At 32.9% G+C, this 27,585-nt stretch overlaps 2 protein-coding genes across 2 annotated transcripts in view; one reads left to right on the top strand and one right to left on the bottom strand.

Moving 5' to 3' along the window:
• Positions 1-1,527: 1,527 nt before the first annotated feature.
• LOC123664650 (pseudouridine-5'-phosphate glycosidase-like) overlaps positions 1,528-27,585 on the bottom strand; it is a 45,006-nt gene continuing 18,948 nt past the window's right edge. The window contains exons 2-8 of the mRNA XM_045599168.1: positions 14,965-15,218; positions 12,202-12,424; positions 8,210-8,343; positions 7,213-7,414; positions 5,726-5,857; positions 5,112-5,395; positions 1,528-1,705 (exon numbers count right to left, since the gene is read on the bottom strand). Coding sequence (XP_045455124.1) covers positions 1,688-1,705; positions 5,112-5,395; positions 5,726-5,857; positions 7,213-7,414; positions 8,210-8,343; positions 12,202-12,424; positions 14,965-15,189 — 1,218 coding nt within the window. The 5' untranslated portion in view covers positions 15,190-15,218 and the 3' untranslated portion in view covers positions 1,528-1,687. The remainder of the gene's footprint in view (positions 1,706-5,111; positions 5,396-5,725; positions 5,858-7,212; positions 7,415-8,209; positions 8,344-12,201; positions 12,425-14,964; positions 15,219-27,585) is intronic.
• Positions 22,933-27,585, top strand: part of LOC123664634 (EF-hand domain-containing protein 1-like) — a 74,586-nt gene continuing 69,933 nt past the window's right edge. The window contains exons 1-2 of the mRNA XM_045599155.1: positions 22,933-23,120; positions 24,317-24,533. Of these exons, the coding sequence (XP_045455111.1) occupies positions 22,933-23,120; positions 24,317-24,533 (405 nt within the window). The remainder of the gene's footprint in view (positions 23,121-24,316; positions 24,534-27,585) is intronic.

Raw genomic sequence — 27,585 nt, 5'->3', positions numbered from 1 at the left:
TCTTAAATATTAGAAACTCTCTACTCAAAAGTTCAAGTAAAGGCCTAAACATTACTTTAGTTTGGATCCCAGGACACTCAGGCATTAGAGGTAATGAGGTAGCGGATTCTCTTGCGAAGCAGGCTACTTTCCAGCAGGTGGACAATAAATACTATAGGTATCAAACTTACGACATCCTCAATCTTCCTCAGAGACAAGCATACCAATCTTGGCAGAACGACTGGGATAAGACCAACAAATTAAAAGGAAGGTTTTATGCCTCATTCCAACCCATCATTCCAAGAAAACCATGGTTTTCAAAGTTCAAAAAATTGAATAAAAAATCTGTCTCTATTTTATGTAGAATTCGTTTAGGCCATTGCTGTACCCCAGTCTTTCTAAATAAAATTAGAATAAGAGACTCCTCTCTGTGCGAGTGTGGTTTTGAAGAGGGGTCCCTCGACCATATTTTCTTCGCCTGTCGTAACAACTCATTCACTATATACAATCTTCTTCCTGAATTGAACATCCCTCTTCCTATGAATTTTTCCTCTCTACTAAACTTTTACAACAACCCCGAATTGGTATTTCTCCTATCCAAATTTATTAACATTAATGACATTAAATTATAATTTTTATGAATTTGAGGCAAAGACTGTATGCTATTTATTGCAATAAATAATTATATTACATGGTTAGATATTAATAATTATATTACTTTTTGTAGAGTAGAATTATGTTTAGACCCTACCCTAGATGTATAACTCCCTGATAATTACTAAAATATTTGTTATGTTTGTCTGCAGGTAACAAAACCCAAACAATTGTTCTTTCTTGCATCAAAAGCTAGTTTCCTCCGTAATTTACATAATCTCATACTTGACACTGGCAGAATGTTGCACAACGAACAGTTGCGACGCTGACTTGCCATAAATTAAAGAAGAAGAAGAAGAATTCTTAAAATAAAAACTACCTCGTAAAAAAGGCCTTTTAATGAGAAATAATGAAGAAATAATTACTATTTCATGAACCTGAACATTTTAAAATACTGTACAAATACCTAGCCCAGGCTCCATATAAATTTGAAACAACCCCTTTACATAAAAATATACAAGTTCAAACTTTTTACTTAAAATCGATCACTGGGCGACCACTAGTTATTATTAAATCACTCACAGATTATTATTAGTTCGTATAATCATAATCTGTATTTAATAAAAAAAAACATGTTTTTTCTTTTAAAAATAGATCATACAAAAGACAACTAAAATAATCTTGAATTAAGATGAAGGTTCATCTCATTTCCAAACTAAGCCAGGAATGTTTTCAGTTGTGGTATTTTTTAATTCTATGAATTGAAGAAACAAATAATGAAACTACAATAAGGATGTTGTATAAGTACACTACAGTACCGATACTTATCTAATATTGTGTGTACTATAAGCCCGTCTATTCACATAAACATACACCAGACCCCAATTTACAGGTTATTAAAACACTGATTTTTTAATTCCCTGTTTATTGTCAACTTCCTGAAACGATTATATATTTATGAGTAAAGTTGTTGAGTGCTTTATTCCACTAATACATATTATTATTTAGGAGTACATAAGAGAGACACAGTTTTTATGGGCTATACCGAAGTATGTCGTTATCTGGGCGTTTAAGTTTGTGTTTTGTGTTTCCGGACTTCGGGGAAACAGAATTCTTAGTCCTGGGCTGACTTCTTGTTAGGACCATGAAATAGAAGATTCTCTCTATATATTAGTTTATAGTAACGATGGAATAAAATAAATTTACTCTACTATTTTGGCGATTGTTTGCAATAGTTTAGCCGTAATATTTTTATGATTACACGAAATATTATAATATTAGCATGAATTAGACCAGAGTAGAAAATTTTTCGTCTTCTTTAGAAGGACCGGACCAGGCATACCTGATCAGGACTGGAGATGAGATGAGGTTTCCTGATCGGATTCAGATCAGGAAATCTCATCACATCCTGATCAGCCGGTTCGATCCGATCCTTTTAAAAAACACCAATGAATATTCTTGAAAAAATTGTTTAACAAAAAAAGCGAATTGATATTATAAATATGTTACTTATCATAATTCTTATGATATTTATTTCCGTTTATTTTTTCCAATGTACTATTTATTTATGTTTTTACTTTAAATATTAATTCTTTTTATTTATTTTTATGTCATTAATTAATTATTATTATTAATTATTTTTTTTATTAATTTCTAATAATTAACTATTAATTAACTACTTCCTACTACTTACGACTGCTCCACTGTGTAGAAATGGACTCCCTGCTAGACTGTCCTGATAACTGTATATATACTAAGTGCGCTTAAAAACATTAATAGCGCGATTCAGGCTCAGTTCGCGTAATTTCTTTCAGGCTATCCTGATCTGGACCGGACCGGGTCCTGATCCAGTAAGTCTTACCATACTTGATTATATTTTACATCAGGCTATTCTGATCTGGACCGGACCGGGTCCTGATCAGTATGCCTTACCATACTTGATAATATTTTACATCAGGCTATCCTTGTCTGGACCAGACCTGGATCTGATAGAGCTTGCCGGATCTGGCATGCCTCATTCTATCCTGATCCGGTCCAGATACATGATCTGGTTGAACCTGACCTTTTTTCTAGTCGGGGACTTACACATGAAATCACATGAAAGTTTCGTAAGAATGCAGCACGTGCAATAGAAATAAAAAAAAAATAGAAGTTTACTATGCTTTCTAGATTGAATATTAACAGATCATATCCAAGAGACCACCTATTAGTGACCACAATTTAACAATTATTTTTTGTCGAATTGATAAGTTCAACCAGAAGATATTTTATGATAAATTATCATCACATGTGCTGTAGAAGTATAAATGCAATCAAATGAATGCAACATTAACAATAAATAATAATTGTAATTTGTGATCAAAGAATTGCTAATATTTGAACATATAAAACATAAATCTTCGACCATACCGTGCGTGATCATCAGTCAATGTCATATGCAGTTGTGTTAATAAATTAATGTGAAAATATTGATGAATATTTGATGCTTGTGTTGAAAAGCTATTAAGTAAATATATTTTCAGCTTATCATGATTATTCGAAGATTTACCTAAAAATTTATAAATAAAAATTATACTCATTTTTTAGCTAGCCATAGAGTGTGCTTTTGGCAAAACGTGATGATCAGCGCTGAAATACTATCTATCGTAAAGTTATCTACACTAATATTATAAAGAGGTAAGTTTCTAACTTTGTTTGTTTGTAGGGGGTAATCTTCGCAAATACTGATCCGATCACGAAAATTCTTTCACTAACAGAAAGCTACACTATTCAGGAGTGACATAGGCTATATTTTATTGTGACTGAACAAAAAATTCAATGAAAAGTTTTTTATATAACATTCTCGTGTCACAATATTAGTTACAATACTCCTCGGAAACGGCAGGACTGTTTTTTATGAAATTTTGTATGCACATCGGGTAGGTCTAAGAATCGGCCAACATTTATTTTTCATACAGCTATTGGCTATTTGGCAAAACAACGTTTGCGGGGTCAGCTAGTCCTAGATAAATATAAAATAAATAAATAAATGCCTCACGAACTCACTACGATAGACTACGAGTCGAATTTACGACTGTGTCGGGGATCAGAAAATATACGCAATACATAAGCACTAACACCCAGAGTACTGAACACATGTATAATTATTAGAGTCGTTAAATACTATAATATACGCCTGATATTGGGGTATGTTTATGTCTACAAGAACGCAAGAACCAAGTCGGTTATGCAGAAACATGAACATCACGCAACATTAGAATGCACCTTAATTTTTTTTTTTTCAATTTTATAAATACTGCGTTTCGAGTACTATATTACATTTTAATTTCCCACATACCTATTATTTTAATTTTTAGTAAGTATAATATTTAACGTCCAATGTTGAAAATAAATGTATATTTACAATTTAAATTAATCTTTGTAAAATAACCATGTATGTAATGTCCTCATCGTGTAGATTTCAATCTTGCAAATAAATCTGTACTGTAGAAACAGTCTCTAGATTTACTGATGTTTAGAGAACTAGCTAGTTACTAATCAACGCTAAAGCCATGGAAACAACGAAACAACCGCACTAGCAGCAGATGCTAAATAGAAAATAGCCGTTAGCTTAAACTAGTGTACTGTGTCACCGAAATTAGTTTTGTTTTATTAAAGGTTTTAAAATAGTAACTCAAAGTACAAACAAATTAAATTTATTTGGAGTTTAAATGGAAGCATTACTTACACGTTAATTCTAAGAAACAGTTGTAAAATTTTAGAAGTAAAACTTCTTTAAGCACGCTTGACTTGGGGAGTAATTTGGTGAATGCGTGACGAGAGCGTTATGAAAAGTGTGATCGGGCGAGGCGACCGGAAGTTGTGAGGGAAATATAAGTGTAGATAGAAAATTTTACTTCAGTCATGTGTCTAAAGCACACTCGTTTTTTTGTGGAAATGTCAATAAAATGATTTAATGACACATCCACACTGTATATTATAATTAAAAAAAACTGATTTTATTTATGTTATGTATTATGGATATTTCTTAAAACTAAAAAAACGAACTACATGATAAATCAAAAGAACTCAAAATTTTTTTTTGCATTAAACAATTGTAGTGGGAGTTCAATTCATGTTATTGTAAGATTATTAGCATTTTTTTATAAACTTAACAATATTAATTAAGAAGAAAATACAATTAAAACGTGTGTCATCATTATCTAATGACATTTCTAAACATAATGCACATATTAATATTTTATTAAATTTCAATAATTGGATATTAACGAAAATTTATTTAGTATTTATTTATTACAAGAAGTGAGATTTTAATAAAATAATTTCATAAGAACATAGGGAAACATAGTTTATCGACAAAAACTAATTTACTCGCAACATTTTGACGAACCTAATAAAACCGCGTCCAATCCGTTAAAACGTTTCCTCTATAGTGCGAGCCAAAATTAATAGTAACATCAAATGTGCTCAAAATATAGCCTTACTTTTTCAAGTAAAATATAATTTACACTATGTCAAACAGAAAACTCTTAACTTACCTGAAGACGTTCTTCAGTTAGTCTATACGTCTTGTCTACATTAGATCCACCAATGACGAGTACATCTCCGGAGGTATCATTCGTTATCACATTCCCACTGCAACTGCTTCCTCTGGCACGACATGTGGTATGAAACTGTCTTGAAAAATTCGTCGTACATTTTCTCGATTTCTTTGAAGAGCCGTTATTAAGAGGGTTCTCTAAATTGTTGGCATTCCTCAGATTTTGAAATTGGACGGCAATATCGGCGCCGACTTTTGCGTTGTTCTTTATAAGGGCGATGTCTGAGCGTCGTTAAGGAAAGGAATTGTGGCAATTAGATTTACTGGTATCATTTTAGGGCCATTACGTTGTTACACGTTTAATGTACTACCTCCGATGAACGGGTCAAGGCAGTTAACTATTTAATAGTCTTGGTAATTATTTGGTAATGAAATCTGAATTATTTGTGTTCTATAATTACATAAACATAGCAACATTGGTAAACAAATATTATTTTGATATCTAATAAGTTATACTTAGTTACATGACTGTAATGTAAGCAACTTCTCAACTTAATTTCTTTTTAAGTTAACTAATTTAAATATAGATTGATGTTTATCAGTAAAGGATACTGGCAGCGAGCGAGGCGCCACCCGTAGCTGCAGACACTGCGGCTAGTAGGAATGGGGTCACTTCCTTACCCCGAATTCCTTGCTCATTTGCTTCAACCAGGGCTCTCTTAATGACTGCTTCGATTAAATCGCCTATTTTGTAACAAAATTATTGTATTAAGGTAAATTGTCAAATGGTTTTATTAATGTACAACAGCTACATTAAATACTTTTTAGTTTTTGATACCTTTCCTTAGATATAAATAATTAAAACAATTTAAAAGTACGTAATATCTTTTTGGAAATAGTTCCCGAATAAAAAGAATATAAATTTGTATGTTTAAGACATCAAAACGAACAAAGTAAGTGTAATAGAATCTAATTCACGAAATAGACACATAATAAAGTTATCCTATTAATCTGGTTCTTGCAGAACAAACGCCTTATCTCTACTAGCTTATAATGAGAGATTCAAAGGAAGATAAATTCGTTAGTGATGTCATATGAAGACTCGATAAGCAGTTTCGCTTTTATTTTTCCCTTAATCCGTTTATTATCTCAATAGTTGGATTTGCGGAAAATTTATTTCAAAGACTACTCCTAAATGTCATATCATTATACCCTAACCTTTCAACAAAAACCCCCACATAAAGGTTACGATAGTCGTAAGAACGATATTGGTCTATGCAATAGGCAAAAGAACCTACAAAATGTATGCAAATGGCCTACTGGTTCGCTCAGGTGACATTACAGGAAAATTTTAACACCTTTTCTATTTTATTTAGGAACTATTTGATTTTATCTACAACTATGTATTATTTATTATTTTTTATACTTCATTGTACACCAAAAATATATTACAAACAAAGCATGTATTTTTAGAAAGAAAATATTTATTATATTTTTATTTGAGTTATGGAGCTTTGCAGTAAACTGCTTTTGAAGTAACAATTCTTAATAAGAAATGACTCATATACCTACTGTTAACGACTTTTAATTTTTAAATGTTTAAATTAAAAGGAGTAAAGTAATCACGCGATATTTTAATAAAAATAATATGAGTACGTTCTAAAATGTTTTACTTTTTTATCATAAAACTAAACATTTTCAGTTACTTAGTTGTTTCGATTTCCTTGAGAATGAAACATTTTGAGAGTATTCTTATTCCTGAGTAAAGATAAATGTTGCTGACGTTGGTAAAATAAAGCAGTTGTCGACGTGATACTAAAAAGTTACGCGTAAGAATTCGTGACATGGGTTTGTGTGAATTGGTGACAATAAAGAAACAACTTCAGCAATAACAACAGTTGGTTGTAGCGTGCATATACAATGACTTAAGTATACTATATACTTTATTATGGAGCATTACAAAATGGTTCCGAATGTTAAAATATAATAAAAATATGAATTAAAAAGAATACAATAAACTGTGACAATAAATAGTAAGTGCAATGAATCAAAATTTTAGGACTTTGAAAATGAATTGGGTTCTTAAGGTATTCTCTCACCGTCCATAGCATGTTCTTTTGGCAGTGGAACAGCGACAAGGATCCCAGAAGAGAGTTGGAGACGATGTGCAGTCAGCAACATTTGGGCAGCTTGCGTCGAATTTTGGACACAATATGGCGCCTTATATCCTGAACGTGTTGTGTAAAACGCTGGGAACTCTTCCGATTCACCGAAAGAACAGACAGTTACACCTTGGGTTTCCTAGTTGAAGAAAAGTAATCATTTTAAAGAAATATAGTAAAATTAAAAATGTATATCAACTATCTTAATGGAATTTTAGTCGTACATTAGATGAACAAACAAATGAGTCAACATTTCTCATTAGACCTATAATGTATTTGAGTCTTTTTCTATAACATTGGCTTGAATATGGAATGTCACACTGCAAGGCAAAAGACTATTTTTTTTTTTACAAAAAATAAGTTGGACCGCAATCCGCCATGCGTCTCAAACTCGTGTTGATGTATACGCACCATTTTTTGATTTTCTTTCGAAACTTTAGTTTTTACGAAACAAATTTTTAGAGAAAATTAAAAGACGTTAATCCGGAAGAAAGAATCAACGTCTGGTATCGGCACCGACTTTTATATTCGGGGCAATATCGACTGAGGCATACCTATATTTATTAATACATTCTATTTCAGCGAACATACGCAAAGAACAATAAATTTACATCTGAAACGTTTCATATTATATTTTATTTTGACTTCCTCTTGTCAAAAGATAAAAATATATTTATTGCATGAAAATCATTCCATATGGAGGTATAATAGATTATGATAGTAGCACCAGCAGTAAGTATGTGTTTTACATAACATTTTAGGTTGTTTTAAATAGCTATACCTGCCTAGCCGCTAGTGATACATACACTTTTAATAATCTCTCACACTCAATATCTAAGAATTTCATCCACAATACACATAAACATGCTATAAAACACATCGGCTTATACAAACAGTTGACACGCCAAAGCGTTGTTGTTTTCATAATTCATACCAAGTATTCCAGAGTCCTTCCTATATCAAGTATGGACTTGACCCCGCTGCAAACGACTAAGGTTTTGCTCCGTCCTAGTTCCGTAAGGTCAGCTGACACATCCAAAGTGTCCTCGCCTTCACGATGAACTCCACCTTTCATAAATCATAGTGAGTATAATGTGAAACCTTAGAAGTATGTCTTGAAATTGAGATAAAGATATCCATTTTTCGTGCTTATTGTTTTAAGTGCATTTGATTTATGATAGTATGAGTTATGTTACTAAAAATAAATAAAATTACATACTTTTAAGATATTCATAAAATTAGCAAATGTAAACGTGAAATATCTTTAATTTTTTCAAATATGAAATAAATTTCTTTGACTATTTTACGTTTTAATTGTACAATGATTAATTAGATAGTGCTCTATGGAATATGTTTACTAATAAATTATCCTTTATATGTTTATAGCAGTAACTAAAAAAATTATGTAACTATTTCGAATGAAACCTCGACGATGGTCCGTGTACCTAAACTAAAGTATCAAAATCTACTAAAAATAGGTACTAACTTTAGCAGAATTATGCCTCTCAGCTTAAGGTACCGCATGGTTCAGTTAGTTAAGAACTAATATTAGTCTTATAGTACGAGTATATATCTTGTGTGAACTGAAAAAATGAGAATTATGTTCACAAGTATTTAAAGCGTCAATCTCGAAATCATTCAACGAAACAATTTAAGATTTTGTATGGACCTTAAATTATTTGCAATGAACGAGATTTGTGGTATGAAATAGCCGATGCTGTGGAATTTGTTATTAATTTCATCAACCATTCACCGCGCGATCGCTTTAATTGAATGTGATACTTGCCAGCGAATTCGTCCGAAAATTCAGTCATGCCGCTACATAACTATGCGGGTAATTAAGCACATATCGAATACATTAATAATTCTTTATGTGTTATATAAAGATTGTCTGCTTCTGAATATAAAAGTAATGTAAAAAATAAAAAAGTATGGACTTGAACTTGTATTTGAGTGGATAATATTTTTTTTCATTGATAAATAAAAAAAAATGGTACAAAGTATAAATCTGTTTTCTATCTATATAAGTACTAATAGACGTTGTTTTATTTCTCAACTTATTAAATAATATTGAACTAAATAGAAGCTAAGTAATATTATTGAACAAATTAAGGCAAATAAACACAATCGTTTTAGGTTCCTAAAGAAATGAATAATAAATAGGTGTAATGTAAATATTTTTTATGGTATTTAAATTATTTTTATTTCCTAGTAGTCGTTTAAGTGTGCTTCAAACTATAATACCTTTTTGTTAAATATCTACGCGACATTCAGGTGACAAATTTTATCATTAAGAATGTTTTATAGCGATAAATGGTTCTGAAATTAAAAACTTTGCGTGACTCTTACAGGTACCTACGACACGAGATACAACTGTGTACATATGAGTATACTCGTATTACTGTGGACATTTGAATTTAGTGGAGTCTGGGCCACAATTAATTGCAGACGTTCTTTTACTAGATTTTGCTTTTTAATGACTTTTATTGTTTTTTTAGTTTTTTAAATTACATTAATGAATTTTTTATCTTTTTGTTTAAGTTGGTACCATTCTCGGTTACTTACATTTGTACATACAGGTTTATAAGTGGATTCTATCATCTACAATTTTGGGTGTAATTGGTACTTTTTTTGTGGAAAATACTTTTAATATTTTTTTACTTGAATTGTATGTAAATATGTATGTTTGTAAGGTGGAATCTTGCAACTCAATTTTGAATCATATATCTTTAACCGTAACCGATTGAGCTGAAACTTTGTAAACACGTTTAGTTTGGATGACAATGCATGTTTAGCTAAGTGACGTAATGACGTCGGCATGACGGATTTAGAATGCTAAATCCAACATGGCGTCCACATCCAAGATGGTGGGGTAGTTATAAAATAATGAAAACAAATAAATAAAAGTGCTAGCTGAGAAAAACTCGAGTAACTCGAAAAATAAAGTGACGTTACTCTAAATCCAATATTGCGGACTTCTTAAGATGGCAAACTAAGTCTTTATGTTTTTCTACATTATGGGTATCAAATTAAAGGTTTTGCTGAGATGAGACTGAGAAACATGTCCAGCCATAACTTAAAAATAAAAAATATATTATCTATACTTTTAAAAACAATCTTTGCTTTTAAATACGCTAAACAGAATAAAATAACCTTTCACTATCAATGTATAACGACATTACATCTATACAAATAAATAAAATTGGAGTGCCTGTTTATATATGCTGTGTAATATTAAAATAACCGCTTTTTACTAAATGCATATGGATGTACATATACCAAACGGTACATATACCAAAATAATATTTTTCACAATTTTTGTTTGTCTGACTGTCTGTCTGTTTGTTCCGGCTAATCTCTGAAACGACTGGACCGATTTTGATAGGACTTTCACTGGCAGATAGCTGATGTGATAAGGAGTAACTTACTGTACTATTACTTTAGAAATTTATTTATATTATAACTCTGAGAACTGAAAAATAACTTTTTTGTTAAATTCCACGCGGACGAGTCGCGGGCGCAGCTAGTAATTTATATGATATAAACGTTTGTCCCGAAATTTACCTATATAGATAAACAAGTAAATTAAATATTCTGATCTAATGGATTTTAATTTTTGTAATTTGCAAACTAAGTAAATACGAGTACTTAAGTTATCGTAAACTAGATTGTTATAAACAAAGTCTGTGGAACTGCGGCACGAGCAAACTTTCTTCTTCAGTCAAATAAAACGTAATTTGTTACTTCGAGTAAAGGCTGTTGAATGCCACCGCAGAGCCTCGGAACTTAAAAAAATCACTAGACATGTGAGAGACAAGTACCAAATAGAGTTGCATTTTTATCAATGCCGTCATTAGTGTGTCGTCTCATGTACATACGTGTTAAATGGATATCTTATTGTAATTTTTTTCAAGATGCATTGGCTTAAGTCTAATGTTGTTAACAATTTAAATTTTAGACATAAAATAAAAATCTTTGTGAATTGCTTTAGACACTGAATTTTAAAATACACTATGATGCAACCTTGGTTATTTGAATCGAAACCTAAATAATAAATCACTTAAATTTATATATCTTCAAATTATTTCATATAGTAGGAGGTCCGACCTAGAGACGAATTTTACATATTCTTACTAAGGTAGGACACAGCAGAAAATTTCCTACTCAAAATATGGAGCAACCGACTGGGATAGTAGTACCTCGACCTTACAAGAGAGAAGAATAGAAGATCACAGCTAAATAATACTGTTTTCAAGCAGTGTTGTGTTCCTGTTGGTAAGTAATATAACCAAAGCTTCTGGCTTGTTCTGGCGTGCTTGCAATATCTATGGTGTTGCAGTCTGCAGACGTCTATTACTTACGGTAATCGTTTACCGTTAGGTGAACCGTACGTTTGTTTACTGACCTAGTTATGTATATATAAAAAAATCTCTTAATAGATGAAAAGTATTCTATATTTATTTTAGTATATTAGAAAAACAATCGCGATAGGGTTGACTGAAAAATAATTAATACAAAATTGATAAATTTATTTTTATTCGAAACACACCTTTGAGTTTAAAGAATAAATTTAATACCTACCGACAGCATAAAGCCTGTAGAAAATGCAAACGTTGGGTTGTCTTTTTTACTGCCATTAAAACTGGGAATTTTACAGCCAAACCTTTTGCGATTTATCTTTAATATACTAAATGATGCCGGTGGGTAAAGATCATGTCCAGTTCGTATCGTACACTAATATATGATAGCGAAACTTTAAATGACTCGACACAATTGTTAAAACATATGTGTCATTTTTTTTGTCACAAGCCTAAATAAACTTATATTTTATGTATTATAAACTTATATTATTTAATAAAATAATACAACTCTAGGCGATTTCAAGTGAAGTTAAATCAATAAAATGTACTTTTTATGGTCTTTTACCTATGCCTCCTGTAACAAAGACGGGTATGTCTGCCAACTCAGACGCAATTATTGTTCCTGCGACTGTAGTGGCACCATCTTTTTTAGCTGCCACTACGGCTGCCATGTCTCTTCTAGATGTTTTTATAACACCCTTCGCTTTGGCCAAGTATTCAATTTTTTCCTGTGTTAATCCAATTGTAAGTTGACCTTTTAGTATTGCAATAGTCGCCGGCGTTGCCCCCTGAAATCATTCTCGCTCATAAGTATGGAAAATATAAAAATGCATTGCTTATTGATAATAATAAATTTAATTATAAAGTAATAACTTTTGTTGATAATTGTTGCACAGGTAAGTATAGTAATAAATAAATAATAAAGAAATAAATAAATATCTACACAATACACACACGGTCGTTTGTTCCTAAAGTAAGAAACTTAATGCTCGTGTTATAGGTAACAGGCGACTGGTATAGCCACATATTTTTTTTTCGATAAACATACTTATAAATAATACATATATAAATATATAAATAAATATTTATATTACACCCAGACTCGGTAATATTCCATTGATGCTAAATAAAATAGTTTTTATACGTATCAGCATTTTAACTCAATCCTCAAATGCATAAGAAGATTGAGTTTAAATGCTCACTTGTTTAATTGACTAACAAAAGGGACACGAAGCGTTGCGTGACGTTCAGCGGATAAGCTAGACGAAAGCCGCTTTCACTCAATTAAGGGAATTGTAGCTCACAAGCGACAAACTCCGACGCTAAATTTAGTATAGGTACTTAGTTACATGCTTGATATGACGCAAAGGGCTTAAAAGATTTCATCGTTTCGATCTTGGAAAAAGGAATAGTGACGCTCGCTTCAGCTTGTAATATCCCACTGCTGGGCATAAACCTCTTTCCCCACGTAGGAGAAGGATCAGAGCTTAATCCACCACGCTGCTCCAATGCGGGTTGGCGGATATATTCCCTATTATAAGTAACGATCGCTATAGACTTAACGTGCTCTCCGAGGTACGGTGAAACACCCAGACTACGGCAAACACCTGTGTGGCCAATACAAATGTTAGTCATGTGCGGAGATTGAACCCGCAACCGCCAGCGCAACAGCCACAAACCAGTGCTGTAACCGTTGCACCTACGCATCGGTGGTGACGTTATAACTTAATTAAGGTGATGCCTTCATTTTTAAGTTCAGTAAAGTTATTGCATCTATGAGCTACGGTAGTGCAACCAAAGATATTACGTGAATCAAATTTACGAACTTTCTTTTTTGAGTTTACTTCTTTAGAAACGTTTAAAGCCTGTGGTATAAAAAATCGAGTGAAATAGCTGAAGGCTATGCTCAGTGACGCTGAGAATTATGTTTTACTGCACTTTAAGGTGTTCCTGTATGATATAGGTTTCAACGTGCAATGAAACGGGCTATGCTTGGGGTTTCTCTCAAAGGTAGGATTAGAAATGAGACTATCCGCGATCGAATGAAAGTAACCGATATAGTCCACAGAATTAGCAAGTTGAAGTGGCAGTAGGTTGGTCATCTGTGTCGCAGGACCGATGGTTGTTGGAGCAGACGGGTTCCGGAGTGGAGACCGCGTCTTGGCAAACGCAGTGTGGGACGTCCTCCGGCTCGTTAGACCGACGATCTACGTAAGATTGCCGGTGTAGACTGGATGAGGATTGCGGAAAACCGGGTTGTCTGGTTCGAACTTGGAGAGGCCTATGTCCAGCAGTGGATTGTAATAGGCTGAACTGACTGATAGGCTTAATATTATACCAACCGGCATTTATTGTAACGATACGATTTGCAAGCTTCGTCAACAAGTCGTCAACACTGTTGAAGATCGTGATAATTATGATCAAATGCATAGTTTACGATTCTATAAAGGACATACAGACAAACATTTGTTTTTATATATATAAATAGACTAGAGCATTTTATTTTAACCAAAGAAATCAATATGCTCAACTGTCGTATAGATGCAAGCAATTCAGTTCGTTAAATACATGACGTATACAATTCAAAGCAATACGGGATACTAGAATACAAATAAAAAGAAACGCCTGTTTCAGAGACGTCGAACGTGCTTTGCAAGCTGTTGTGTACGAGTTTCAATACATTGCGAATGTTACTTTTTTGAAATTAAATCTTCTGACTAAAACTTTACAATTTTTACTGTTTTGCTATCTATTTTAAACAAATGGATAGTCGGAAATGGCCTTTATGGTTATATTTTGTTCTTGTTTTTTTTTTTTTTTATAATTTTGCTGTGCTGTGTACTATCCCTAATAAATAAATAAATAAAAAGATGTAACTTTAAATGTTTGGCTTTGATTGAGTATTACCAAACGACAATTCAACAACCTTTACAGTGATAAATAACACGTATATATTATATATATTCATATAGTATTATTGTTTGTACGGTAAAATATATGTATGTCATTATCTATTTTTGTTTTGTTGTTTGGATTTGATACTTTTCTAACACACACGTTGACGGTATCTGCATTCTTAAGTTGAGTTCTTTTGTAAATGCTTTTGGTTTTTTCTTTTTTTTTATATCTGTTAATCTGTTTATTGATGTAACGATAAAAAAGTTCTTTTATGTAAGTGCCATAAACTTTTATTTTCCGAATATTTGAACTCTATATTGTTAATAGCAAATAAGTCGTTGAATTACCTTTATGAGAATGATGATGATATGAGAATAAATAATATTGACTATATATAAACATGCATAGATATATATATCTAAAAACTTACTTGTTGTCGGATGATGTCCTCAACTTCGAGCGCAGTTTCTAAATTTTTAGGGTAAGGCATTCCGTGAGTGATAATAGTTGATTCCAAAGCAACTATCGGTTTCCCGTCCGCTTTCGCATCCCGCACTTCGTTCGAATACACAAAAGCTTGGGTGGCGTATCGTCTCGTGATGCTAAGAGATCTAGCCAGCTGAACTCTCGAGGTAACTCTCAATAGACACGACATCTTGATACTGCAGACAAGACAAATTGTGTCTGTGGAATATAGTGGTATAAATGTGGATTTTTTTTTACGTGTGAATCAGATGCACTTGTAAGAAAACTGAATCCTAAGAAAAAGTTGGAAGCTCGAGCAAATTATAATTATTTAGAACAAACAAAAGTTTCCTTCATGGTAAAGTTTAATTTTAATAATTACGTTAAACTAAGAGCTATGATTCAATTGCTGTCAAACTTAATTAAAAGGTAAAAAATTAAAGGTAAAAGGTGATATTTTAAAGGTATTTAGACATAATAATTATTATCGTATTCGTAAAATTTATCAAAAAAAAAACAACACTGTTTATTCTACTTACTTCTAAACAAAAGCAAAACAATATTTTTAAATTATTTGGTTAAATTTTATACAAATACATATAAACAATATTATATATATTGCAGATAATATAGATTGCAGTTAATTGCAGTGTTTTTCGACGCTTAGGGACTATTAGAGTTAAACTTTTACAAAACTATGAAAAAGAATCAAAAGAAATAATGCGAGTATGAATATTCGAAATGAGTATTCGATTCTTGACAAAGCCAGACATCTAGACGAAAACTATTTACGATAACATTGAGCCAATATATAAATAATCTGATTATGTGTAATAAAACTTCTTTAAACATATTATAAAAGTATATAATTATTTTATAATTTTTCATTTCTGATGCTGCTCTGTCGCGCGACTGTCGTCGTGTGTGCGCTTGCACTGCGCGACTAGACGCAGCGATAAGAAGCGAGTGTGCGTGATTCTCCTGGCTTGTCGTTGCGATGCCAACTTTGTGGAGTTTTGACCGCAGCCTATTGTTACGTTTAGTCGTCTAACTGTCGCTGTTACGTGTCGCCTAGTGTGCACATTAAGCAATAACGCAATTATCCCCAAGACGATAATTGATAATAATTACAATTGACCGTCGATGACTACTGCAAATGTAACGACTAATATCATTTACATACATACATACTATATGTACATATATACATACACACGCATACATCAGTGAGTAATAATAATAAATAAAAAATACTAAGAGAGTCTATAATTTCCAGTTCTTTCTCTTCTTTTCCTTTTGAAATTCTAATTTGGTTAAAAGACAGAGAATGTATAAAAAAACAAAAAAATAAAATATTGGCCCATGATTTTTATGTTTTATGAGGACTGAAGCTGTAGATATATAAATATGTTTTGTATTTAACACGAAACGCGTTTATAGTTTTCAGGATCAGAAGTGTGCGCGGCAGGTTGTTCCAACAGTTCGTCTAACTACCCCGGAACGCTGCGGATCAGTGCAAGGGAACATTCGACTTACAGGATGATGCTCTCGTAGGGTAGCTTTATCTAGTACAACGCCAAATAGTAAGGTTGTTAGATGCAATTGCCCACGATACTCCATCTTAATCATTCGTGCGTTATTTATGTAAGGGTTAACATGTGCGCGAGGTGGTACATTAAAGCAGTAACGGATACAAGCGTATTGTACCCGTTGTATAAGATTTTTATAACGCGCAAGTAACCTAGTTTCGATTTCAGCATCAGCATAATTAAACTTAGGAAATGTTAAATGAATTAAACTTAGAAGAAGGATTGGAGCTTCATCTACTACGCTGCTCCACAGCGGGTTGACGGATATGTTCGCTACAACCGGGACCAACAGTTTAACGTGTCCTCCGAGGCATGGTAGGGAGACCCACAAGAACAGGCATCCAAACCCGAGAGAAATATTTGCACATTATTGCACAAATATTTCAAATATAAAATATCGAACCCACAAACCGTCGGTGGTTTAGGCGACTGCTAGTTGTACATATTAAAAAAAGAAAAACATCCCAATTTTTTTCAATATCACAGGGTTCTTATGCATTCTCATAAGGTCACATATAATTTTAAAACTTAGGACATACTCGTCGTTAGAAAGGCGAAAACTGTGAATTCAGCTCAATTCTTGAGCCCGCGTGTTATAATGCAAAACGAATCGAATCTTTTTGCTCAATCATCAATTTTTATTTGACTTCCATTGAAAATTGTGTAAAGATAGACTGTAGTGTTAGCACCAATCTGTGTGTATGTTACACCTAACTTACTGCTGCTGATTATTGTAAATGAAAGACATAAAAAAGGTTAAAATGTAAATACATTTTGTAATATTTAATTGATATGAGTGAGCTCATGAATGCGCTGTATGATGATGATACGTGAACTGATGTATGTAGCTAATAAACTGTGCAACTAATGTAAAATACTGATCGGGTGATATGTATGTGCGGCAAAATCGTACACTGTGTTTTTTGTTTATTTTCTTACGCATTTTGGTCGTGTTATATTTATTAACTTAGTAAATGAAGAAAATTATATTAATTATCGATAATTGATCCTTGATATTTATTTGAAGTCGATTTTTTTTCAATTTTTATGCATTTAAATGTTTAGGAATCAAAAACCTTTATATTTCTGCGTCAAAATGTAGAGTTTTATTTTTATATGTTTTTGTTTCTACTCAGCAAAACGATAGTAAAATCGCAAATTAATCTATACGTAATTATGTATCATGTATACATAATTACGTATAGATTAATTTTAAAAATATTCAATGGAAATAACTTTTCCAACCCTTTTTAAAATGCAAGAGTACTTAAAGGGCCATCATAAATTACGTTACACATTAATGGAGATACGGGGTTGACAAAGTTTGACGCCGTGTGACAGAGGGGGTGAATTAAAAAATATATAAAAGTACTCTAGCCTTACTGACTGACAGATTATTGTCAAGATAAAATTGCTGAACCAAAAAGACCCTTGTAATTTTGCCAGGAAATTACATTCTGTCCAATAAATATCTTTTAATTTTTTTTAAATATTTTTTTTTTATTACAGCTTGGATTATTTTAAATAGTAAAGAAAATGACGACAGTTAATTAGTCTACAATTTTTTTTTTTTTTTAAATCTTTCTATTACAATTCAAAAAACAAATTCTTGTGACAGACACACGGGCTTTCTTTCATAAGTAATGAAGTACACACTAAGTGCGACCGTAAAAATATATTAGTTGTATTACAATTAAAATACCAAAACTCAAGAGTTCCAAGTTTTCAAGAGACAAGAGTTTAATCATAAAAATCCCAAATGTTATAAAATATTTTGCTGGTTCAACAAATAACTATGATTAACTTTATTATGTTTTTACCTTTTAGTGTGTTTTATGTTTTAAAATCTCTTGGGAAAAATTTTGTCCTTATAATATTCCCAACATTCCAAACTTTCAAACCTCAGAATAATTAGGTCTCTTAATGTAAGCTGCAGTAGTGTAACAAGTAAACGATCAGGATGGCTTTGTTACACCGAAGACGCTGCTGCCCGTATTCGGCCTGTGTATTTCAAACTACGAATATAATCTATAATCTATATAAATAAAAATGAAAATGAATGTTATATATAAATAAAAATGAATGTTGCTAAGCGCATAACTCGAGAATGGCTCGACCAATTCGTTTAATTTATTATTTGTATGTTCTTTAAGGCCCACGGAAGGTTTTTATACTAAAAAAAAACATTTTTTTTAAATCTATATAATGAAAATTTATTAACTTTTGACAAAACGAACTTTGTCCGGGCAGCTAGTAAGAAATATAGTCTTTGAGTATATTTCGTACGAAATGTTAATAACTGTAAGCAGTTAAATTTATAACATACATTTTGGAGTTATTTATGATACTACGAGTATTTATAACACTAGATATTATTATTTCACAATATTTACAGTATACACAATATACACAGGTAAAAATATATTAAAAACTTTTTTAAAATGAACGTTTTTAATATAATTTTATCTGTGTACTAGCTGTAGCCCGCGGTTTCACACGCGTTAATTTGAAAAAAATAATACCCTAATAGCCTTCCGCGATAAATGGGCTATCTAACACCGAAACAATTTCTCAAATTGGACAATTAGTTGCTGAGATTAGCTCGTTCAAACAAACAAACAAACTCTTCAGCTTTATAATATTAGTATATATTATTTCACTCACACATTTTTACACAAAAAGTTGTATAAATAAATATTCATATAATTATTTTTGCTTGCAAACGGAAAAAAACAACTTCAATTAGGTACATCGACAAGTAATAGAACGTAAGTAGACGAAAGAATAGTCAAATAAATCTCGATCAAATTTAAATGTGAATACGGGACAAGCATTCGCTTTCGATTAAAACAAGAATCATCAAAATTATTTATAAATCGATTTTTGACTGAAGTAGTTTCAATGAAGTCAGATAGATTGCGTTAGCGTGACATGGCATTGCACCGTCTCACAAATACGTGTCATCATATTTAAATGAGACCACAGACAAGTATTAGCTTTTGATTTATAAGAGAAACATCAAAATCGGTGCACCCAGTAAGGGTTATAAGGTATAATATAAAAAACAGTCAAGTAAATACGCGTTATCAAAGGTTACTCAAAAACTAGTCAGCAGATCTCAATCAAATTTAATTAGAACTACATGACAAAGCTTTCGATTAAAGTAAGAATCATCAAAATCGATAAACCTAGTGCAAATTTATGCGGCTTATTACAACGTAGGTCGATAAAAAAACTGTACAATATGGATGCAATGCTCCTGGTATTGCAGGCGTCCATAGACTACGGTAACCGATTAGCACCAGACAGACGGACGCTTGTTAGTCAGCCCTACAGTATAAAAAATCTAAGACAGCTAACCTCAAGAGTAACAATGTCGCAGACACATTTATTCAAACTCATTATTACAGTCTATACAGTCCACTGCTGGACATAGGCCTCCACAAGTTTACGCCAAAAATAACGTGAACTCATGTGTTTTGCCCATAGTCACCATGCTGGGCAGACGGGTTGGTGACCGCAGTACTGGCTTTGTCGCACCGAAGACGCTGCTGCCCGTCTTCGGCCTGTGTATTTCAAAGCCAGCAGTTGGATGGTTATCCCGCCATCGGTCGGCTTCTTAAGTTCCAAGGTGGTTGTGGAACCTTGTTATCCCTTAGTCGCCTCTTACGACACCCACGGGAAGAGAGGGGGTGGCTAAATTCTTTAGTGCCGTAGCCACACAGCACATTCAAACTCACTGCTATATAAATGCACGGTCTACGTCAAACTTATACTCTATTAGATTGGCGGCAAAAAATACGTCATTTCTAGCTAAAACAGTCAATTATCTATACATATAATACAATGGTAGGAAAGTCAAAACTGTACATTGAATATTTTTTTAAAAGAATACTTGGGGTGCGTTCTACAATTGATACTGAAGCTATAAATATAGTTTTTAGAATTTTTGTCTGTTTGTCTGTATGTATGTCCGGGATAAACTCAAAAAGTACTCCATGGATTTACTTCAAATTTGGCACGAATATTATTAAGAAGTCGGGTCAACATAAGGGCTATAAATTATCACGCTATCACCTACTGGGAACGAGCAGTGAACCTTTATTTCTTCAACGCATTCCGTAACAAAGTGTAATCTAAAGACGCATATTTGAATGTTGTTATTATGTTAATAACCATGCTCTAAGCTAGCTTCATACTATAAATAAAGACATTCTGTAGTATATTTAGTATCAGCATTGCACCCGTGCGAAGCCGGGGTGGGTCGCTAGTTACGAATAATCACAAATAGTGAATTTGCTACTATGACGTATTCGATCTTTGCCTTTATAAGGATTTGTTAACATCCTTATACATTCTACACTAAGTTTTTATTAAAATTGCTAGCGACCCAAGTAATATTATTTCTCCTTCAAAAGTTGTACGTTTGATATAATTGATCGTATCACGGTCACAAACGTAAGACCTACTATATACATTTTTTAATTAAATACTAAGTTCTTGATAATGAAAAATGTTTTATAGAGCCATAAAGAAAAACGACATGTTGTATAATTTGAGTCAAGGAAAAGAGCATACGGGAATACACAGTATTTTGGATTGTAACAAAAACAAGGGGTACCTATCCAATGCGTTTCTATTTGTGTTGTCATTGGCAACCAAAAATGTTTTATCCTTGTCAAATTGTCCTGACAACGGTGTGACAATTGCATCCTTTATTTGAAGACATTTACTTTTCATAAAATACCACATTTTTTATATTCGTCATCGTTGACTTTTGGTAAGATACAATTTTAACTACAGTTTTAAATTTTATTAAAACGAATATTAAGAAATATAATAAAATATGCCCTTTTATACCACCCATGTAACGTCTTATAGGTCAGTCAATAGATAATATGAAGCTTGAGGGGTGATATGATATCCATTCCATTTTTTTTACAATAATCATTATCCGTTTATTTTCCATTATCCGTGAGTGCTTCAATCTCTTGGGACAAACGTGCATGCATAAGCCAATTATTCACGTAATTTATCATACAAATAAAGTTATTTTTACAATTTCATGACAGTCATTCGGTTTTTATTAACATGTATATTCGAAAGTTAAAAAATTATCTTACGCCATTAATATGCAAAGAATATCCTGGCGATTTTTAAAGTATTAGCATAAAAATGGCTTTGAATGTCCCTTCTCATATAAAATTACGTGTTTGGGGTGATGTCCCGCATAAATGACAATTATCATTTAAATTACAATATTTATTGCTAGAGAAAATTTTCTTATTTTGTATGTGTAATCAAACGAAGACACGTTCATAAAGAGATAATCATAATCATAATTATAGACTAACAACAGAGACAACGATTCGCATATCGTACCTATATTGTATTCGTATATATTTATGATTAAGAGAATTGAACTCAATAGACGTTACTTCGTCTGTAATTGAATGAATAAAGCAGCGGGCGCTCCTATAGTGCTTTTATTTTTTGTAATGACTAAGTTAGTATTCTAGCTTTATTCGAACTTAAAGTACCTTTAATTCTTTATATTGATATAATTTGTAAAATAGTATAGCCTTTTTTATTAGTGTTATTTAAAAATTCTTTCTTCTTTGATTTTCGGTTTATTAAATAATATCATAGGGGAATGAAATATCACTTTGCTTTAAAGGTGGAACATTAACCATTAACATAAATGCGATTCAAGCCACGCAGATCCTTTAGATATTAAAAGGGTTTCGAAATGCTATTAAATCTAATATTATCTCTTATTCGAAATGCTATTAAATCTAATATATCTTAGTGATATATCACTGCCGCATCAGGGACTCGATTCAAATAACAATTTCGATCTAGTCATATTTTGTTTTCGTATCAAAGACTAATGTTTACGAGATTGTTTCTATAGTTAAATTATAAAAAGGGAAGTTTTATATTTTTGTATTTTTAAATGTTTGTAATGTAGCATCCATAGGTACAAAAGGTACTGGACCGATTTTAAAAATTATTTCACTAAAAGAATATTACGCTATCACCGAGTGACATAGAACGGTAAAACTGACCCTTGCCATTATCAGACAGTAATGTTCAGGTATTAGGTAAAAATCGCTTAGGTGTAGTGATGCGTGTGCCGTGTAGGCGGCTAAACACCGGGAGGCCATCAGGGAGCCATCCGGTGGAGCAGCGTTGTAAATTAAGCTCTGCTCCTTTTCCTACACAGAAAAAGAGGTCTATGCCCAGTAGTGGGATGTTACAGACTGAATCGAATGTTTAGGTACTATTCTTACCTTCTATTTTTATTTAATGTTAATGTGGTTATCATTTTATCAGTTGTAAATATGGCATGGGGTCTACCAAAACTCCCTGGGTTAATATTCTCTGATCCGACGAAGTCACAACACCACATACGCAGTTCGCTTCGGTATTACCAAGGACATAGGTTTCCGGACACCATCATACGAGGACCTGGCGGAACCGCTACTGATGTGGATAGTAACGCGTTTGCTTTGCCTGATGATTCCGTCAAGTAAGTCTTTTTTTAAAACCTAACGAATAAGTGGAGTGTTTGTATTGTATTGTAGTGGGCTCGGTTTTCCGCATTTAGACACAGAGGTGGTCCGTTGTGCGTGAAAAGAGGGCTGACTAATTCAGCCAGCCCAGCTCCTTCCAGAAGCTCAGAAGCCTCCTGGGGCGTTCACAGGCTTCTCGGAGCGTCTTTATTTCATATATTTTATATATTAAGTGGAGTGTTATACGATTTGTGCCAAGGCCTATCTGTGGCAATATAGCTCTGCAACGGATGGATTGAATTTAATGCGGTTTATTTCAAGTTAAAGCGAGTTTCCTTTCGGTCAGCAGGGGGATGTTACAGGCTGAATCGTAATTCTTAGGTTTAGCTGAGGTAGGGCACAGCAGGTAATAGGGGGCGTCGTGGTAGTGTGGGAAAGCGATCCCATGGCGTCCCCACTAAGGTGGCGGCGAAAAAAGAAGTGGGTTTTAGTGGATAGTCCGGCATTGCACCTCACGCCGGGCGTTCCACACTCTCGTCACATTCGTGTGGGGGGGGGGGTTAGTTCGTAAATGCATTTCCCCATCTATAAAAAAGGGCACAGTAGGTAATATCCTGCTGAAAATTTGAAACAGCCCGACTGAGGAAGTACCTCGACCTTACAGAAGATCACAGCCAAACAATACTGCTTTGAAGCAGTATTGTGTTCCTGTGATGAGTAAAGTGACCACGTGGTGAGTCATACGCTTGTTTGACGACCTATTTGTTAGAATAAATTATAGTTTAAAAGAACTAAAAAAAACAGGCTTTTATAGCTAATAGAACTAAAAATAGAAAATAATTTTTAATTACAAAAAGTTTATATTACAGTAGTAGAAGATCGAACAATCAAATTATAATAAAATTTAAGTTATTAAGGGAATAATTCAATTCAGAGTAAAAAACGTAGAGTGCTTGATATAGAAGGACAAACAGCAAGACAGACAAATAGACAAAAATTTTAAAATAGTTGATTTTTGTTTTAGTATCGTATAAATAACTATATGCACTTGATAAAGCACAGGTACAACGAAATCACAGACAGATAATTCAATATTATTTTATGTATAAAAGATGTATAGATAATATACTTATTTAAATCACTAGTTTCTTTTTACTGTATTAGTTCGCATATACATAGATGGTTGGTACTAAAATATTATTATATTTTGTAGTTACGATCCTTCCCTAACGTACGGACGAGTGAAGCAGCCAGCTCTACCTGCGGTGATACCGCACTGGGTACACTACGACAAGAGGTGCTTGAACTTTACGGCGTTCTTTAAACAAACAGTCTATGACAATCCAGATGAAAACTACCGCGTTCGTGTTGTAAACATTATTTACTTTCTTGAAGATGACACGATGACTGTAATGGAGCCTCGAGTTAAGGTAGACATTTTATATTCATCTATGTACTTTTACACCAATATATTATTTGACTGGCTCGTTGGCACAGTTGGCCGTGACCATGCTGACTGCTTCGAGGGTTGTGGGTTCTATTCTCGTCCAAGTTCTTATATTATATTATTTATGTTTATATTTTTCAAAATTAATTAGTTCTATTAAGTCGCCTTTTACCTAAAACACAGGTATTAAGTTGCCTATCTTAGAAAAATTTGTATGTTAATCATGATTATTTATTATATTTGATTACGATAACTTCTGGAATTATATTTTTTCCGAGTTAGCTTTGGACCTTAATAAGCCTTACTTCACACTCCTTATCGAAACGTTGCAATAATGACAAGTGCCAACAATGACTTGCTTATGAGGAAACAATAGCAGTTCTAGACTTAGGAGGCTAAATCGTAAATAAAATATTAATTAAAATATTTGAAAACAAATATTTTCTCTACCATTTATTCTTCAATACTTTCGTATAATCATCTAACTCAGCAATAATGCAATTAGGCTGCAAATCCATTAAGCAAATGTTTCGGGGCTAACTTTGAGCTATTTGATTTTGAATTGCAAACTGAATACGAACTTTAACTGTGTTTGTTGTCTACAAACTTTCGTGTCTGTGCTTTCATATCTCACTGAATCTTTTTGTATGCTTAGCGCTTACGTTTGCTGCGATTCACAGAATGAGTGAAAGTGTGATCGGAACATTGCAAACTACAAAAGGCAAACAAAAATTACTTGTTCAGTATTAAATAAGTGAATATATGCACATAAATATAAAAAAAAATCACCAAGAAGTTCGAGTTAAGGAAAATCTTAGAATTTTCTGTAAAAGAGAGCTATTATGTACATAACATATCATGAGTCATAACCATAGAAATTTGATTAGAGTCTGCTTCTATTACTACGTACATTAATTGAGCTTACATGTATCCACTATTACTCTTTTAGGACCTTAAGATTTTACAATTAGGATTTATATGAGGCATTATTTTCAATTTGCTATTTTATGACAATTTATTTATTACAATCTAATAAACAGCACGTGTACAGAATATCTTGTCGTCGTTATACGAGGCTCATCCCAACAAGAGTCGTTAAAGATTCATATTAAAAAACACACTGTTTGCAGTGAGGCGAAAGACAAACAACTTACACTTTCAGAAAAATGTAGTTTTCAAGCCGTAATTTTAAATTATACTTATTATAGAGTTAGTAAACAGAATGTACGAATATTCTCTACTCGATATTTCGATAAAATCAACGTGAATTTGAAGAACAGCAGAAAGTAAATAAACCAATGTAAGAAAAAATGTTATTTCCGCAGCTATTCACTAATGCAAGAGTATTTCCTTTTGGGCTCTCAAGAAATCACCGTTGTTCACGGTAAAGGATAATGCAGGTTATTGGTTACGACGGCGAATACACTTGCCCTTTTATCCAATACATAGCGTCCTTAGAACAGAAGTTTTGTAAAAGGAATATAATTCTATACCGTTACATAATTCGTGGGGAATTTTAATGAAAAATTACATAACCTAGCATTAAAACTTATAACTGAAGGACTATTAAATTTCATTCTTTTTTATTTTTATAATGGCTTTAAAAATATTAATTTTTAAGCTGATTATTCCAATTTGATCTTAGAGCGAGTGAAAAGTTTAGGAAATTTCTTAGAAATGGAATCTTCCAAAATTATTTATGTGTTGTAATTTTAAGTAGGCACACAAAAAATAACGAGTCAATTCATACATATTTAGAGCAAAACATTAAGAACCTTAGGTTATTATCATTTGATGTAGTTAATTTATTATGTACTGTGTGGCTACGGTACTAAAGAATATAGCCACCCCCTCTCTGCCTGTGGGTGTCGTAAGAGGCGACTAAGGGATAACACAGTTCCGCTACCACCTTGGAACTTAAAAAGCCGACTGGTGGCGGGATAGCCATCCAACTGCTGGCTTTGAAATACACAGGCCGAAGACGGGCAGCAGCGTCTTCGGTGTGACAAAGCCAGTACTGCGGTCACCAACCCGCCTGCCTAGCGGGGTGACTATGGGCAAAACACATGAGTTCACGTTATTTTTGGCGTAAACTTTTGGAGGCCTATGTCCAGCAGTGTACTGCTGTAAGGATGATGATGATGATGATGATGTAGTTAATTTGTTTAAATCGTACATATCACCAAATTCATATTGTATTAAAAGTAACTTTGATAATTAATTAGTTTGCCATTTCTGGTATACATTTCAATTTCAATTCTGTGTAAAAGATTTTTCTGTTGGAAAACAACTTACGAATGTGATACGATTTTCTTTTGTTTGTTTATCACGCCTTTGTAGTGTTACAGTAGTGTGATGTAGGTTTTAATGGTAACATTTATTTACATAAAACCGCTTTCTTCACTACGTGGTCTCTGAAATTGAAACGCAGGCTTCCCTTAGTACAGTTTCTGAAGTTGATTCAACAGAATTATTGTTCAGCTTAAGCTGCAACGAGGTTCTCTTAAATGAAGCATTAATTTTGTGATTTCTTTTTCCTATTTTGTTTAACTGTAGGTTTGAAAGAATAAATATTATTACTTTTATTCTGGCCTGATTAGGCACTGAACTCTCTAAGCCCCTTTTTACTTGGATAAATCTTTTAAATAGATATACAGAAGATTTAATCTTGTGTAATGAATATATTTCACGAAAACTTGAAAAAAATGAAAAGGAAAGCATCCAATTGAACTATTTTACTTATTTTTTATCCGGACTGCCGGCGCCATGTCGGCATCTGGCCCAAAGGCAGTTGAGTTCATTGTCTCTGTTCATGTAAGCCAGTCCTGTATACAACAAAAGCGGGTCTTGCTTTTTTACATTTGGTATGAAATAAAAATATCTCTATAATCATAATAAAGCGCTAACATAATATGAAAACATTTTTTTTTTGTTGACCCAGAGGAAACCCCTTATGGGTGCCCGCGGCCCGCGGGTACCGCAGGGTATGTCCCTTGCACAGATTAAAATCACTGAGGTTTTCCGCCGACGCGCCA

The sequence above is a fragment of the Melitaea cinxia genome, chromosome 2 (assembly GCF_905220565.1).
Source record: "Melitaea cinxia chromosome 2, ilMelCinx1.1, whole genome shotgun sequence".
In the NCBI taxonomy this organism is placed as follows: domain Eukaryota; kingdom Metazoa; phylum Arthropoda; class Insecta; order Lepidoptera; family Nymphalidae; genus Melitaea; species Melitaea cinxia.
This window is presented reverse-complemented; position numbering and strand designations above follow the sequence as displayed.